Source organism: Sapajus apella, unplaced genomic scaffold (genome assembly GCF_009761245.1).
Source record: "Sapajus apella isolate SASKATOON/1434 unplaced genomic scaffold, GSC_monkey_1.0 scaffold39, whole genome shotgun sequence".
Classification (NCBI taxonomy): domain Eukaryota; kingdom Metazoa; phylum Chordata; class Mammalia; order Primates; family Cebidae; genus Sapajus; species Sapajus apella.
Window position 1 is genome coordinate 19,023,085 of NW_022436979.1, and position 15,933 is coordinate 19,039,017.

Consider the following 15,933-nt stretch of genomic DNA (forward strand, 5'->3'; position numbering starts at 1 on the left):
ATGCAGTATATATTCCATTTACTCCTGGCTCACAGGTATTTTTAAAGATCAACATTACTTCCATTCCTCTGGTACAATTAATATGCCTTTTTATTTTTCTGCAATTAATTTGAAAATGGTGGTGACAAAGAATGACACTTTGTTTATGCTCTTTATGTCATGGTTTGTCAGGACTGCCACTCAAAAAGTCCTTTAATGTGGAAATGAAAAACATTCTCACGTTTCAGGTGGGACTCACTAGTATCATTTATGTGTATATGATATAGATCATATGTGAATCTATTTTTCATGAAAAATTTGCATAGAATATCATAACAAAACTTTTTAAGAAATTTTAACTCATCAATATAAGGATAATGAAAATTAAGATCTCTCTAAGGTAAAATCCGCTGTAACATTTGTAACTGCTATTACTGGGATTATGACTATTTTCAATTTAGTTTCCATCAGAAAGGCATTTTTAATACCCTTTTTGACGAAGGATGGGTAAGGTTAGTTATAAAACTGCTTGACGTGCTATTGGATGTGAAAGTAACTTTCAAGCTAGTCCTTATTAAGACACAATGAGATATTTGACACTAATTGACTTTCTATTTAATTCCAAAAAGGACTTGAGTGGGCAGCCATGATGCCAGTATTTTTATCAGCAACAAATGTGTTCTGAACACTAACACGGGCAAAGTCCTACTCTAAGCAAGGAGAATCAACTCTGCCTTCACATCTGCTCCGTTACGTTCTATGAACCCATAACTTACGCAATAGAAGTTAGCCCTTTATTTTATTATTCTCATATGTAGTTGTCATCTTTGCAATCTTTCGTCTTAAACTAAACATAAAATTCATCTAGTACAAGGTAGATGTGCAGATTCCCTTGAGACCTATCACAGCACTGCCCAGCTGAAATTTGTTCAATGTTTACATAGGGAATTTCTTCCCATGTAGAATATTTTATATATTAAATCTACTCATCAATATGTTCTAAAATCAAAGCCTATGTTCTAAAATCAAAGCCCATCTGCATTCAAGTATTTATGTTTTTTTGTTGGATGGCAACAGGACAAAGCTTCATTCGCTAAGATAGAAAATGAGACAGAGTCAGACTTTGTTAACAATTATTTGGGGAAAAGCTATGGCTAGAATAACTTGTCGAGTTTTACTTCATGTGTGTGTAAATGCATAGTTCCATTTTAAACCCTAGATATAGCGGACTTCCATTATAAAACTACACTATGGGCTGATTGTCACAGGGCAACATTTCGGCAGAAGCAAGTTTTACTTTCTTATACTCTAAAAGGACATCGTTGTAAGATTCACAGATGATCCTCAGGCATAGAATCAAAGAAGGTGCAGATATATTTAGACTTTAATAAGTCCCACGGTTACCTTTAAGGTTTTATAGTTATAGAGCTTTTGTCGACCTCAGAAGCTGAATTCCACCCTGTGCATGCTGAATGCTGACGTAAAATGTCCCTGAACAAACAAACAGCATCATATCCTTTCAAGACTGAGCCAGTGCTAGGGTAGGAGGTGTGCTCTCTGCTGTCAGAGAAACCATGGTGCTTCCAGTCCTGGGTTTTAGTTTTTTCCCCCTGTTGCTGGTCCCCGTGGCCAGAGGACTAGGCTTCTCCTTTTGTGGGAGGTGCAGGATGGTCCTGCTGTCCTGAGAATTCTCCTCTGCTCTCTGCTGTTCTAGAAGATTCCTAGTGAATCAACTTCATGGAAACTTGTTCAGCCTGAATTCCTATGATAGTTCAATTTTGCATTCTCTTGATATTTTAGGTTTTTTAAGTTACATTTTTACAAACTAAGAAGTATTTATTACATTATTTTCTAAACTATCCAAATATATTTGACCATGGAAGAGCACTTCTATCTCTGTATATCACGGCTTCTTTCCCAGGAGGCTACCAAGGTCCGTGAGGCCCATGAAATTATCTGCTTACAATTTTTTATGAATGTCCATTTGTTTTCTGGAGGAGAGCTCTATCTTTTGCTGAATTCCTAGTCCTCAAAGGGTTAAAAATGATTGCTCTATACAATGATGGAAACTTCATTTAAGGAATTGTCTTTTTTTTTTTTTTTTTTTGAGATGGAGTCTCATTCTGTCACCCAGGCTGGAGTGCAGTGGCACAATCTCGGCTCACTGCAACCTCTGCCTCCCGGGTTCAAGTCATTCTCCTGCCTCAGCCTTCCAAGTAGCTGGGATTATAGGCGCCTGCCACTACGCCCAGCTGATTTTTGTATTTTTAGTAGAGACAGGGTTTTACGATATTGGTCAGGCTGGTCTCGAACTCCCGACCTCAAGTGATCCACCCACCTCGGCCTCCCAAAGTGCTGGGATTACAGGCGTGAGCTACCACGCCCAGCCAAGGAACTCTTCTTGTGTGGTTTCCAGCTACCATATCCTTGACTGCAGGTCTTCTAGCCTTGGTTTGAATGGTGGTTTTCTACTTTGTGACTCAGTGGATGACTGTGTCACTGCTTTGTGGGGCAGCCTGCCCTCCTGTTAGAGTGTTTTAACTGTGAAATGATTCTCCCTTCTACAGACACCCAGGAAGTAGTCCATGGTGGAAGATTTTCCAAAGACGAACAAGCTGCCCCAGTGAGAAGCCTGCATTCATGCCCTCCAGGGGCGCAAACCCCCTGCCCTAAGTAGCTGTGTTCTTTTTCTTTCTACTCCACCACCTGCAACATTTAAGTGCTCACTCCTGGACCAGATACAGGTGGAGTCATCGTCTCGGAATATCATGGTGCCCATCTTCTCCCACGTTGGGTCCTCTGCCCCAGGTTGTCCCTGTGGATAGGGTCATGAAATAGCAGACTGCTGAGTGCTCCTGCCTCACGCTGACGGCCCCTATTTTTCTCCTGTGGTTGTACTTGCCATACAGTTTTCATGGAAATCACAGTGAGTAAATGACTTACCAAGGGACGTGCCGTGCTGCATGACAATGCTGGAGTTGAGTGAGGCTGGCAGAGAATACGCCGAGGGGGAAAACGGCCTCTGATAGTAACTCATGGGACTCACGGCACCTCCAGAGTTTCCATTCACTGTTATCTGGCTCTGAGAAAAGTGCAAAGCCATCGAGTTAAAGCACATAGTTCCCCGTAAACGTCATTCCATCAGGTGATAATAAAAGACTTCCAATCACATGACAGTAATCAGCTGCCAAGCTCTTATTTATTTTGAAAACTGATGTCAGAGGGCATGGTCCATTCTTCACCTTCTCTTTCTTCCTTTATTTCTGAAAATCACTCTTTGTGTATCTGAGGGCCCAGGGATTGGTTAAGAAGAATGAAGGCGGCTGACCAGCGGACATGCCACTCTGCCAACAGAGGTGCCAAATGGTATCAGTAGGAGTCAGTACCAAGTAAACGTGGAGGACACCTTTGCTCTGACAGTCTAAACGTCAGTGGTCAGAACACGGCTGTGGTGTTCCATGCAGCACTGACATGATGCCCTTTGCCACGCGGCAAGGGATCGGTTCTCAGACTTAGTCAGGGATATCCTCGAGCGATGGAACACTTCCAGAGCAAGGCGGCTGGCATAAGGAGCCTGGTTGTTTGGATTTATATATCGTGAAGCAACCTACTCTAGAAGGATCAGGTATCTGGCAAAGGATCAGAAAGACATGCTCAGCCACTGGCTTCTCCCTGCTTCAGCTCATTTGGCACTTTATGAATCTCTGATTGCTGAATTATTCATTGTTTTGACTGTTTCATATCTGAGCATTTTCTATCCCCAACGGTATCTCAAGCTTCCTGTTGAAGATGGTCACATATATGCTTCTTTAATCGTTTTTACAACATACAGCCTAGTGCTAATGAAGAGTACATGTTCAGTCGATTCTGATTGAACTGAATCGGCTTAGTTCACAGACACACAGCACAACACTGACCAGTGCGGAGCGCACACAGTGCATGCAAGTAAGACCAAACATTAGCAAGAACATTTAGTTAATTTATCTTATAGTTAAACACATACAACACACAGAGGCACACAGATAAAGAACCATAGTTTGTGAAACTTTTCTACTTATTTAAAAAATAAACTTCTATTACACAGGCATGAAACATAGATATAGTAACCGCATATTTCCATGATTTCACTTTAAAGCAGATAGGTTTTCAAATGACCTAGAATAAGTCTAATTTCATTATTGTGTAGCCATACCACTTATGTCCCCAAATCGATAAACATTTCATTACAAGCCTTGTGCTTATTGATTAAGTACTTCTTCAGGCTGTTAGAAAAATTACTATCATATCATAACCGGCCATATATCGAGGACCTATTCCCTGGAGAGAGCCGGATGTTCAGGCAAGCGTGAGGCACAGGCCTCCCCAAATCTTCAGAGGCTTTATGTACCTCCAACGAATGATTTGAGAACACTCTCACCTCTTAGCCCAAATTAAGTTCGGTGGATCTTTGTCAATATCATCGTAATAGTATTACAATATGTTATAATTAATGTTAAAAGCCCAAGAATCCTTCTTATGAGAAACCATCAGCTTAACTAGGTTACTAAACCTAGGAAACTTGCTCTAAATCCTATTTTGATGGTTTCAATAATATTAACTAGGGGTTAAAAAAGTAAACACTGAAAGCAGGTTTATTCTTTTATTGTGTTAAAATAATCAGGATTTTATGACTAAAATAATATCATTAGCAGTTTAGAAAACACTGTATTGTGACACTGAATTCATTATTAGGAAAAACACATCATGGATAATCTATTTGCAATTTTAAACTGATAATTGAAATTAATCTCTGTTACAAGTAGCTCTGCTTGTGCCCAAGACTGTATATAAGACACTTAGGCTCCCGAAGCGTCTTAAAAACAGAAAATTGAACAAGTTAATGTGTAGATTGATATACTGTCACTCCCTTGTATTTTTAATTAAAGGTCCTGGTGAAGTTTTAAAAAGCTCAGAACCATTTGAAGCACAGGAGGACATGGTAGGAGCCCACACCTGCTGTGCTCCCGGTACCTGCGGTTGGGCTGGTCCCCTGCGGCAGGTGAGGGACTCACTGTGGGGTTAGACCTGGAAAACAAGGCTCCTTCTGTAGCCAGTCTCTGAATGGAACATTTGAATGCAAAGTGTTAGACCCAGCCATTGTGAGAATACTAAATCCCATCACCAAAAAAAGCATCTTTTACTTTCAGTAAATTGCAGTGTCTTAAAAAACATATGGCTTATTATAACATTTCTCTGTGCATAAAATTTGCAGATTTATGAGCTTGATAGAATATAAAAACGATGTAGCACAAAGAGCATTTTGTCTGTGACAGTGTTTATGTGGAACTTCATTATAATATCAATTAAAAAATTACTATTTTTCGCTTGAGGTTATGTGCCTTTCAAATGGAAGCCGTTACCTACACGTTATTTGCAATCTGTGCCATAAAATTTTGAAACATTTTAGCCACTCACAAATCATTTATTAGGGATGGCTTATCACATAGATATATTTAAGTAGTATATGTATGGAAGAGATGTATATATTGCTATAAATGAAAGACAAACTATTGATATATAAAATTTAAAAATGGCCGGGCACGGTGGCTCATGCCTGTAATCCCAGCAGTTTGGGAAGCTGAGGCGGGTGGATCACGAGGTCAAGAGATTGAGACCATGCTGGCCAACATGGTGAAACCCCGACTCTATTAAAAATACAAAAGTTAGGTGGGCGTGGTGGCGTGCACCTGTAGTCCCAGCTACTTGGGAGGCTGAGGCAGGAGAGTTGCCTGAACCCGGGAGGTAGAGGTTGCAGTGAGCCAAGATCGCGCCACTGCACTCCAGCCTGGCACCTGGTGACAAAGCCAGACTCTGTCTCAAAAAAAAAAAAAAATTAAAAATGTATTCATAAATTTCTATACTGAAATGGCTCAGGAAGAATAATTTTAAAAAATCCTACGGTTAAGTTTCTGTAAGGTAGATTAAGATTATTGACATCATTCACTCCTGGACAACAGATGAGTTCAAAAGTTGTAGCTATTAGGGAAGGAGAGGCAAGAAAAATCAGCCTCATGCAGTCAGTCACCATTCATGTGAGAAACAAGGACACAGAGAAGCGTCACACAGGACACATTACTGTGAGACTGTGGGAAAACCTACTAACAGGCATTAATACGGGGTTAAAATGTTTTGAAAAATTTTAGACTTTATGATCATAACATATTGTAATGTATATTTATGTAAATTTCTGAGATAAGGCAAATCACTGTACGACTCATCAGCTACAGTAACGTGAGAAACCATAAGTAACTATTTTAGAGTAACTGTAAGTAATTCTAAAATGAGTGAAGAGAATATAAGTGACTTTTTCAGCCTTTAGTAGGCGTATGAGGATGACTGTAGTGATTTCCCTGACAGATGGCACAGAATTGGTTTCGGAATCAACACCTATGCGAATAAAAATGTCAGCGGAAAAATGAGATGGCACAAGAAATCAGTCCTTATAAGGAAGAGGTGGAGGCAAAGAAAGGCAGAATAATTACATGAATGGCCGCAGGGGTGGTTAAGGTGGTGCCATCTGTCACAGCAGACCTCTGACCCCAGGTGGGGGAGGGTGTCTCAGAACGGCCCGTGGTGTCAGAGTCACCAATCTGCAGCTCCTCTAGCATGGCTGTGGAGGACTCGCTCTCCGAGCGGGAGGAGTGCTCGGCCAGGGAGGAGTCTGTAGTCAGAGAGCCTGTGTCGTGGCTGTGGATAAGGCTTTCGGGAGCTGGGAGCAGGGGTTTGTATAGGCAGTGGGAAAGGCTCTGGGGCATATGCAGGCGTGAAGACCCCAAACCATCGGGTGGTGGAAGGCTAAGTGATGCTGAGCTGGCAACACTGCCTGGTGAGAAAGTGGCTCGGTTCAAAGGTACCATGGAAGGAGGGCATGGAGGAGAGGCTTCTGGTGTGGTTTGTCTGTGTGTCTGTGAAGCATTTACCTCCAACACACTGGCAGGTAAGTTCTGATTTCCAAGCTGAGTATGAGGAAAAAATAATAAGAGATAAATTATCCAATTAACAAAAATACCTCTTTTTGCAATGTGGCAGAGAAGGCAAAGCATCGGTTTTATTTGCAAGCACTTCAAGGAGTGACATTCAGATGGATTAGGTGCCAACCGCACAAGTGCAGAGAAACCATGAAAACAGGAGGAACGTGAATCCAGTCAGTGTGTTTTGGAAACCAGGCTGGTTTTCACACAGCACTGCAACGGAATTTTGGGTAGGGGCTTGAGAGTGTTGGCAGAATGAAACTTTTTCCTCAGGAGTTTTAGTTTTTGCATTTCTGACAATAATATGATATCATACTACTGGTCAGCAGAATTGGTTTGCCCTTCACTAGAAAAATCTTATGGCATAATTGCCTCTCCCTTGCCAAAATATCCCCAAAACATAAACCTGTCTTAATTTTTTCCTGGTTTATGAATCTAAATATCGATGATACTAAACACAACTAAGTGGAAAGGATATTTTATTTCCTTTCCACTTATCAAATCTGTTTGATTTCTCTACCAAATACAGAAAGAACTGGACTTCAGAATATTCCAGCAATGCAATAGAGGTACCATGTGTGAAAATGAAAACCAGCCACTGATAATGGTTAGAAAGTGCCCTAGTTGGTTAGAACTATGCTTGGCATTAAATCTTAGGTAAAGGAGAAAGAAACTGAAGGAAAAACAAAAGATTTAACAGCTCCAAGGCCATATATAACCCAACAGGCTAAATATAGCAGAGGAACCCTCTGTAGAAGGCAGAGAAAAGATGGTTGTTTGAACATTTTACAGCCACCTGTGGTAGCCTTGATGGTGTCTGACCACACGTGACAAATAGAATGATAAGCACCCAATTCAATATAAGTGAATAACACTCCAAAGCAAGTTTTCTTACTTGTTTTTTCTACCTTTCAGAATAGATATTTTTTGGAGGGGATGTTTCAGGGAAGAGATGGCTTTAAGATAGATAGCCAGAAGTATTGGAAGATATTAGTACAAAAACGGGAAATGAATGAAAGAGCTGTATAAACTTAGAAGTATTGCCTAGCAAAGATTTAAGTAGTACAATTTGGTGTTCTTCGCAGGCCGTAATTTTCATAATGGCTGATGTCTTGTGGGCTGTTGGCCTAAAAAAAAGTTACAATAATTTTTTTCTCAGACTTTTACTTGAATACTTTAAAAAATCCATCACATAAAAGGTGTCTCTGAATCATAGATCCCTTAGAAATCTGATAAAAGCAACTGATCCTTCTTTTAGGAAAATGCACAATTTCATACTTATATAAAGTTCTGCATAAACTTCAGGGAGACAGAGACATTCTAAAGCAGATCCTTAATCTGACGGGTTAAGAAACCCCAACCTTGGATAAAAACACAGGTTTTCTTGTCCTAATTCTACTTAATATGATTTTTTTTCTTGTTTAAACATAGTCATTTAAAATGTGATATATATATATATATATACACACACATACATATTTACTGTTTATGAAAAAACAGATTGCTTCAATCTCTAGAAATCACTGACAGAAATCTTAGCTACCCAGAACCTAAAATGTTTTGGTGAGAATGCATTCTTATAATTACCAAGTACTTATAATAACTGCAATCTTATTGGAGGTAAAACTATGATATTATAAAATTATCATAATTCTAACTTAATATTTTAAAATTCTGCTATAAGTGTGAATGTAATTCAGTATAGAGCAGTCTTTGGATAGTGTCAATAAAATTTCTCCTAACAATGCAGTTTTACTAAGGATGTTTCCATGTAATATGAATCTCTTTCTAGTTTTGTTTATACTAAATGAAAACTCTAAGAAATAATACAAATCATACAAAAAGATTTGAGTTATCTGCTCAGGAGACTTTTCTCCTTTAAAATTAAAAGAAAAACATCTAATGACTTTAATCCCTATTGGATTGACTTGTTCGTATCCTTTGACTTGAAACATATCAAAAGCTGAAGCATATTCTCTCTAAAATCATCCTTGTCACAGGTAATATGATCATTAGTTTGCATAGTATAGTGTCTGGGGATGGCCCTTATACATTCAATTGTTCTTCCAAATAGAATGCCCATAGAAAACAGAATTATTCCACCTTTTGAGTTTATTTCACCATCTCCTGACATGTTCCTGGTTTTGAGTCTTCCAATGCATGCATGTGTATGTGTGTATTTATGTGTGTGTGTTTGCGAGTGTGTGTAAGGCATGAAATGCCTCTTGGCGAGTCACATTACACATAAATTTCTACAGATAAAACTCAACAATTCAACAGCGCACTGGTCACCTACAAAAAAGCTTTTATAAGACCCTTGTAGACTCAGGGGGAGGGAAAGACCACGTTACACATGTTTCTCCTCAGGAAAATAAGGAGAGCAGCAGCAAAGGTGTGAAAGGGGAAGAAGGTGGTATTTTCCCAATCTGGACTACCTTGAAAATAGGGAAAACGAGCTTAACCAAGCACATTTTTTTTTCTTACTTCATGAGTGGCAAGTAGATGACTGCAGAAAAATCATCCTAATCATTTCATGTCTCCTTCTTTTCAGGACTGTGGAAGGCTAAGGCGTTTGAATAGGGATCAAGGGTCGCCAACTTTTTGTGAGTATACATTTTTTTTTTCTTTCCCCACCTGTTGAGCTAGCAGGAAGCGGGTAATGAGAAACACCAGCTAGCAGCTGCCTGGTCTTCTGCAAAGGACAGGGACAGTGCTTAAACCTTAATATGATTGATGCATCAAGAGAGAGCACCTGCTTACTCAAACTAGCACAGAGCTTCTTCATCCGAACGAATCCAACTCAGAGTGCTACAGAGGGCCTGTGGATGAGAGAGATCACCAAATCAACGTTGGAGTTCCCGAGGAAAGAAGGAGCAAGGAGATTCACGGAGCGTAAGCTTCAGCAGGGGAAAAAGCGTGCTGAGTTGGATGAAGGTACTGCAAACTCAAGTGCCCATCATGGGCAAGGAAAATATCCAGGATGTGCAAATCAAGCCCACGTTGGATGACAGGGAATGATGGGACCAACGGCAGACTGCAGAAGGCATGTTCCCCCTCAAGGCGGGGTTGATTTGCTCATATCCTCTGCCTTGAAACACACCAAAAGCTAAAGCTTACTGTCTCTAAAACCACCATAGTCATGGGTAATGTGATCTTTAGTTTGCTCATAAACTCAGTGATAACACATCTATAGTCATAAGCTCCTAAGCCATCAGTTGCTGATTCAGTAGATGCAGAGGCTGGAGGTGAAGGAGGGTAGTGTGAAGCGGGATATGAAGGGGTGCATGGCCAGGCCTAGGGAGAGGTGAGTAAAGTGCCTATTGGGCCCAAATTTAAACAGTAATTGAGATGAATTCTGTTTCAATGCAATCTTTGAAAGAAAATCAAAATCAGTGCAAAAAAGAAAAAACACCCATAATGAACAAAAATGTCAAAAATTTAAATAAAGACCATGCCACGTCATAGGAAAAGAGAAAAAAAAAAACTGGGTTTGGAGTTTTTAATGCAAGAAAACTCATCAATAATATTTTCAAAGTCTACATTTTTGCTTATTTCAGTCTTAGTTGAGAGAATAGACATGTTAGACAATTTCCAATTTACTGATGGCAATCTTAAATACTTTTTATTTAATTTAAGGTGAAGTAAACATGTAATAGGGCAAGCGAGGTGGCTCACACCTGTAATCCCAGCACTTTGGGAGGCTGAGGCAGGTGGATCACCTGAGGTCAGGAGTTCAAGACCAGCCTTGTCAACATAGTGAAACCCTGTCTCTACTAAAAATACAAAAATTAGTGAGGCATGGTGGCGGGTGCCTATAATCCCAGCTACTTGAGAGGCTGAGGCAGGAGAATTGCTTCAACCTGGGAGGTGGAGGTTGCAGTGAGCTGAGACCCCACCACTGCACTTCAGCCTGGATGACGGAACAAGACTCTGTTTTAAAAAAAATTGTTTTGCTTTAAATAAAATATTTAAACTTAAAATAATGTGTGAGTGTTAATAAATCTGCATTTTAATTTTAAAAAAAAATCTAATGACTTAAACATTGTAGGAAAAAAGTCATTCACAATATACAAAATAGGTATTTGGGGGAAAGAATTTCCTTCCACCCCAGGCTTGACATGGCCCTGTGCTCAAGGATCCTAACATCTCTCTCTTCACATCTTTTGTATTGAGCTTCTAGGCCTCATTTCTCAAGGAGCATAAGGGATATATATTAAACGTCAAGCAAAGAAATTTGACAGGCTTTTGTTCTCTTTTTTCCAGCAGCATTGACAGTAATTGACTTGAAAAGAAAATATCTAAGAAGGGGTGAGAAATGCCAGATATAGGTGACGGGGAGGAAGGCAGCAAATCACACTGGCATGTGTGTGCCTATGCAGCAATCCTGCATGTTCTTCACAGGTACCCCAAAACCTAAAATGCAATTAAAAAAAAACCAACCTTTACCTCCCATCCCCACATGCTTTTGGGACAATTTGCCCCCTTTCTCCTGGCCTGTCCTGGGGGTATGAGGAGACAAGCCGGGCCGCTGTGTCTGTGCCGGGTCACCATTTTGCTGGCCACGGCTGGCTGGGAAGGGGGAGAACTGGACCCTGCTAGGCCAATGGGGCCCTGTCTCCCTCCTGGGAATTTGAATTACATGACACTGCATGGCCCCTCAGGTAACTGTAGGGTACCCAAATACAAGAAGTCAGAGAATGTCATGGAAACCCGTGGGCAACTTGGAGTAATGACAGAGGAGAAACTAAGAGAGACAGAGAGACAGGGAACTCTACGCAGTTCCTACGGTTGAGAAGGAGGGAAGGCAGCTGCCTGGTCACTGCCCATTTTCCTAAGGCCTGGCTGTGCTGCCTGCATTGCAGTGATGTGAGATTGTCTGACGGCCTCATAATAAAAATTATTTTGACCATATGCTCCCCACCAAAGACCTGGGTGACAAATGATGTAAAATTGTCACACAGATCGGGCACACCAATGGCATGTGGCATCTGAATCAGGGGAATAAGTATTTCTCCAGTACTCTGTGGTATTCAGATGGGGAATACGGTTTTGCATCTGGGAAAGCGTTGTATTTTAAGAACAATGCTAAAATATGGGATTGGGATTTAAGAATCAGCTTGTGTGAGAACGTAGAGGCAGCAGAGGCTCCTGGCTGAGCTGTGGATCTCCAGTCGGACAGACTTGGGCAAGCTGTTTGATTTCCTTGGCCTCAGTTCCTTCATGTATAAAATATAGACATGGATAAAACCCATCTCTTAAAGCCTGTAAAAATTAAGTGGGGCAATGTAAAGTACTTAGCACAGGGCCTGGTGTGCTGTAATAGATCTCAAAAAAAGGAGAAGCATGTTTTAAAAAATTAAAACGCTGGCAAGGAACAGGAATGCTCTGCACAAAGCCAGCAGCAGCGTAGGGAGGAGAAAAATCACATGAACACTGTCAGACAGAGGCGGAAGAACGTTTCCTCTCCTTTGCTCTGCGGATAACCGTGCAGAAGTTAAGGAAGGCAGATCATGACCCCGCATTAAAAATACTTTCTAATAATTAGATCTCAGAAATGGCCGAGCACTGGATTGCTGCCTCAGGATGTAACTGAGCTCTTCATTAAGTGAATTCAGAAGAGGCTGGATGCCCATCTATTGGGAGATGTTGAAGAGGAGGTTTTATTTCTAAACTCATGTTGGGCTCCCAAGTATTCTCTAATGCTCAATTATGTAAATACGCACATATGCATGTGTGTGCACAGACATCAAATGGAGAAATTGCCAAAGATCTGATCAACTAATAGCATTACGATCCCACAGAAAGGAAGCCATATGAATAGACTACAGCAACGATCGGGGCTGGTCTTGATAGAAATGTTACAGAAAGTGTGTTCTGTAGTTCTGCCCCTTTCATCCCCCACTGCTGACATGTCTGCATTACTCTGTCCTCCTTACCATCTACACACTGATCCCATGGAGCCAAAGAAAGGAGTTTCCTCTCCCTGCTACATGACAGGCAGGCAAATTCCCCTTTGAGTCCCCAACATATGTGCAGTGGCAGCTGTGAAGGTGAGGCCTTGGCAAATGATCGATTATGTTGTTTCATAATGGACAGGACAAGCTTATCTTCCTGAAGCAAAGAACACAGCACAGATGGCATGGAAGCTGTCTGGGTGCAGCTTTTTGCTGTCTTTCAAAGGGTCTGGCTGATACCTTCACTTATTTGGCACTGAGAACAATGTGACATTTTTAGCAACAGGATATCTGGTCACACAGTGACTGAAGGATAACATGCCTCCTTTCTGGTCTGTTTCTAGGAGGTAAATTAAAGCACATGCCACTTAGAAAACACTGTGAAAAACTGTCAACTATGAAGAGAATTTCTAACAGTGACCTGTAGTTTTCTTGTTAAGCGAATGGCCAGAATTTAATAACAACAAAACTATGTAAGTGAAACTTCTGGAACACTGAAATGTACTTTTCTCATCTTGCTGCACTTTTACTGCTTGGGCCTGCTAATTCCTGGGAGCCTAATTCTTTATAATGGAGCACATATTTGGCTGATTCACAGCGTATGGCTTACAGCACTTGGCGTTTGCTAAGACTTACCAGAATGTGGAGTGCAAGTGTTTAAAATGGAAAGGTCACCGTTGTGAAAGATCATTACATGGAAAATGAGACTTCAAAATGAAGCATGTCACACTAGTCAAGATGTAGAAACAAGCCAAACGTCCACTGATGGATAGACAAAGAAAATGTACTGTATACACACAATGGAGTACTACTCAGCCTGAAAAAAGATGGAAATCCTGCCACGTGCTGTAACCTGGAGCAACCTAGAGGATCTTATACCAAGTGAAATAAGTCAGTCTCAGAAGGACAAATGTCTGAGCAGAGAAGACAGTGGTGGTTGCCGGGGCTGGGGGAAGGCGGAGGTGAGTTGCTATTCAGTGGGCATAAAGTTTTAGTTGGCATAAAGCAAGATGAATACATTCTTTTTTTGTTGTTTTTTTAAGAAATAGAGAGAAAGAAAAGAAAGAAGGGAAGAAAGAAAAAGAAAGGAAGGAAGGAGGAAATGGAGGAAGGAAGGGAGGGAGGGAGAGAGAGAAAGAGAAAGAAGATGAATAAATTCTAGAGATCAGCTGCACAGCACGGTGCCGATAGTTCACAACACTGCACTGCACACTCACAAATTTGTGGAGAAGGCAGATCTCGTGTTAAGTGTTCTTACCAAAATTTTAGACAGAGAATAAAAACTGCAACGGCTTCATGCTACCTTTCTTACAAAGCCTGATAGAAGAGGACACACCATCTTGGAAGAAACTGAAAGTCTGTTGAAATAAACTTTTATCTACTAGTAATATATATACATTTATATTTTTTCAACAAATATATATTTTTGATATATAAATATATATATATTTTCAACAACCAGTATTGTTGAAAATAATATATTTCTTTTTTCCAATCACATGGGTAATTTGGAAAACTATTACACGTTGAGGAATTACGAGGAAGCAGGCACCATGCCCAGATCCTTGTATGCTTATCTCACTCAAACCTCCCAGCAGAGCTATGAAGGGTTGCTATTGTTGTCCTCGTTTCATAGATGAGAAAACTGCTTTTTGGGGAGGGCGAGTAACTAGAGAATGGTTTTATGTTAATAAGATCTTGAAAGAGCTGACTGCCCAACCACGCTCTTCCCAGTCCCTCTCATGGCCACTCCCCGAAGGCCGCCTTCCCCACGACGGAATCAATGGGAAGTTTTCAGCTTTCATTTCATACTTGTCTTATCAACAGCATTTGCGCAGTTAACCGTCCCTTCCTTTCCACACACTTCCTCGCGTGGCTCTTAGGATGCCACATTTTCCTGAACTTCCTCCTCCCTTAGAGGACACTGCTTTCAGCCTCTTCTGCTGCTTCTTCCTCTTCATGTTGAGATTCACTCAGGCTCAACTCTTGGCCCTCCCCTCCTCTCTGTCCTCCCTCCCTGGTGATCTCACGCCATCTCAGGGCCACAAAATCCATCGATTAGCCAGTGGCTCGTACCTCCAATCAGGACCTTTCCCCTGAAGCACGGGCTCTCACATCCGAGTGTCTACTTGACCACTTCATGTCCTCAAACTTCCTGTATCCCAAACGGAACCTCTGAAGTTTCCACCAACCTGCTCCACCCACAGCTGTCCAGTCTGAGCTGATGGCAGTGCCGTCCTCCAGCTGGAGTCAACCTTGACTTTTCTCTTCCTCACATCCCACATGCAATCTGCCAGGAAGTCCTGTTAGCTCAACTTTCCAAAATACATTCTCACAATCTGATTTCTCACCACCTCCTCTGCTGGCCCCTGCTTGGAGCCCCCATCATTTCTCACCCAAATGACTGCAGTAGTTACCTAACTGGTTTGCCTGATGTCCTCCTTGCCCCACTATGGTACACTTTTCACTGAGCTGCCAGAATGATTTTGTTAAAATATAAGGCAAATAATGATGGTGGTAGTCTCAACATCTTCCAGTGGCCTCCATTTTTATTGAGAGTAAACGTCAAAATCCTTGAATCTGGTCTTTGTTACCTCTGACTTCACTTCCTATCACTCTCGCCTCACTTACTTCCTCTCCCTCCCTCAGGCTTCCTTCTGGTCCTCCCACAGCCCCAGCATGAGATGTTTCCTCTGCCTGGAATATTCTTCCCCTTCAAAGCTCTTCTGTCTTCTCAGTGAGTTCTATTGACTGAGCTACCATTCTTGACATGACATCTGGTCTCCACATCTCAACTTTGCATGGCATGATTCAATTTCCATAGAGTAATCTAATCTATGTAATTTATTCAAGTTCTTATTAATGTTTGCCCCTCCTGACACACACAGACAAATTTTAAGCATGAATGGTTTCAAATCCAGCTTTGTCACTAGAACAGACTTGACATAGGTCAGGCACCCAATAAATATTTGTTGAATGAACAGCAGTGA

General features: G+C 41.1%; 1 protein-coding gene across 44 annotated transcripts in view; it reads right to left on the bottom strand.

Moving 5' to 3' along the window:
* Positions 1-15,933, bottom strand: part of SORBS2 (sorbin and SH3 domain containing 2) — a 232,235-nt gene that overhangs the window by 86,109 nt on the left and 130,193 nt on the right. For 24 of the 44 annotated variants that reach the window (XM_032298821.1, XM_032298818.1, XM_032298819.1 and 21 more), the window contains 2 exons: positions 6,501-6,974; positions 2,923-3,061 (listed from right to left, as the gene is read on the bottom strand). In XM_032298821.1, the coding sequence (XP_032154712.1) occupies positions 2,923-3,061; positions 6,501-6,974 (613 nt within the window). The remainder of the gene's footprint in view (positions 1-2,922; positions 3,062-6,500; positions 6,975-15,933) is intronic. The other 20 variants (XM_032298834.1, XM_032298833.1, XM_032298830.1 and 17 more) reach the window with 1 other exon arrangement.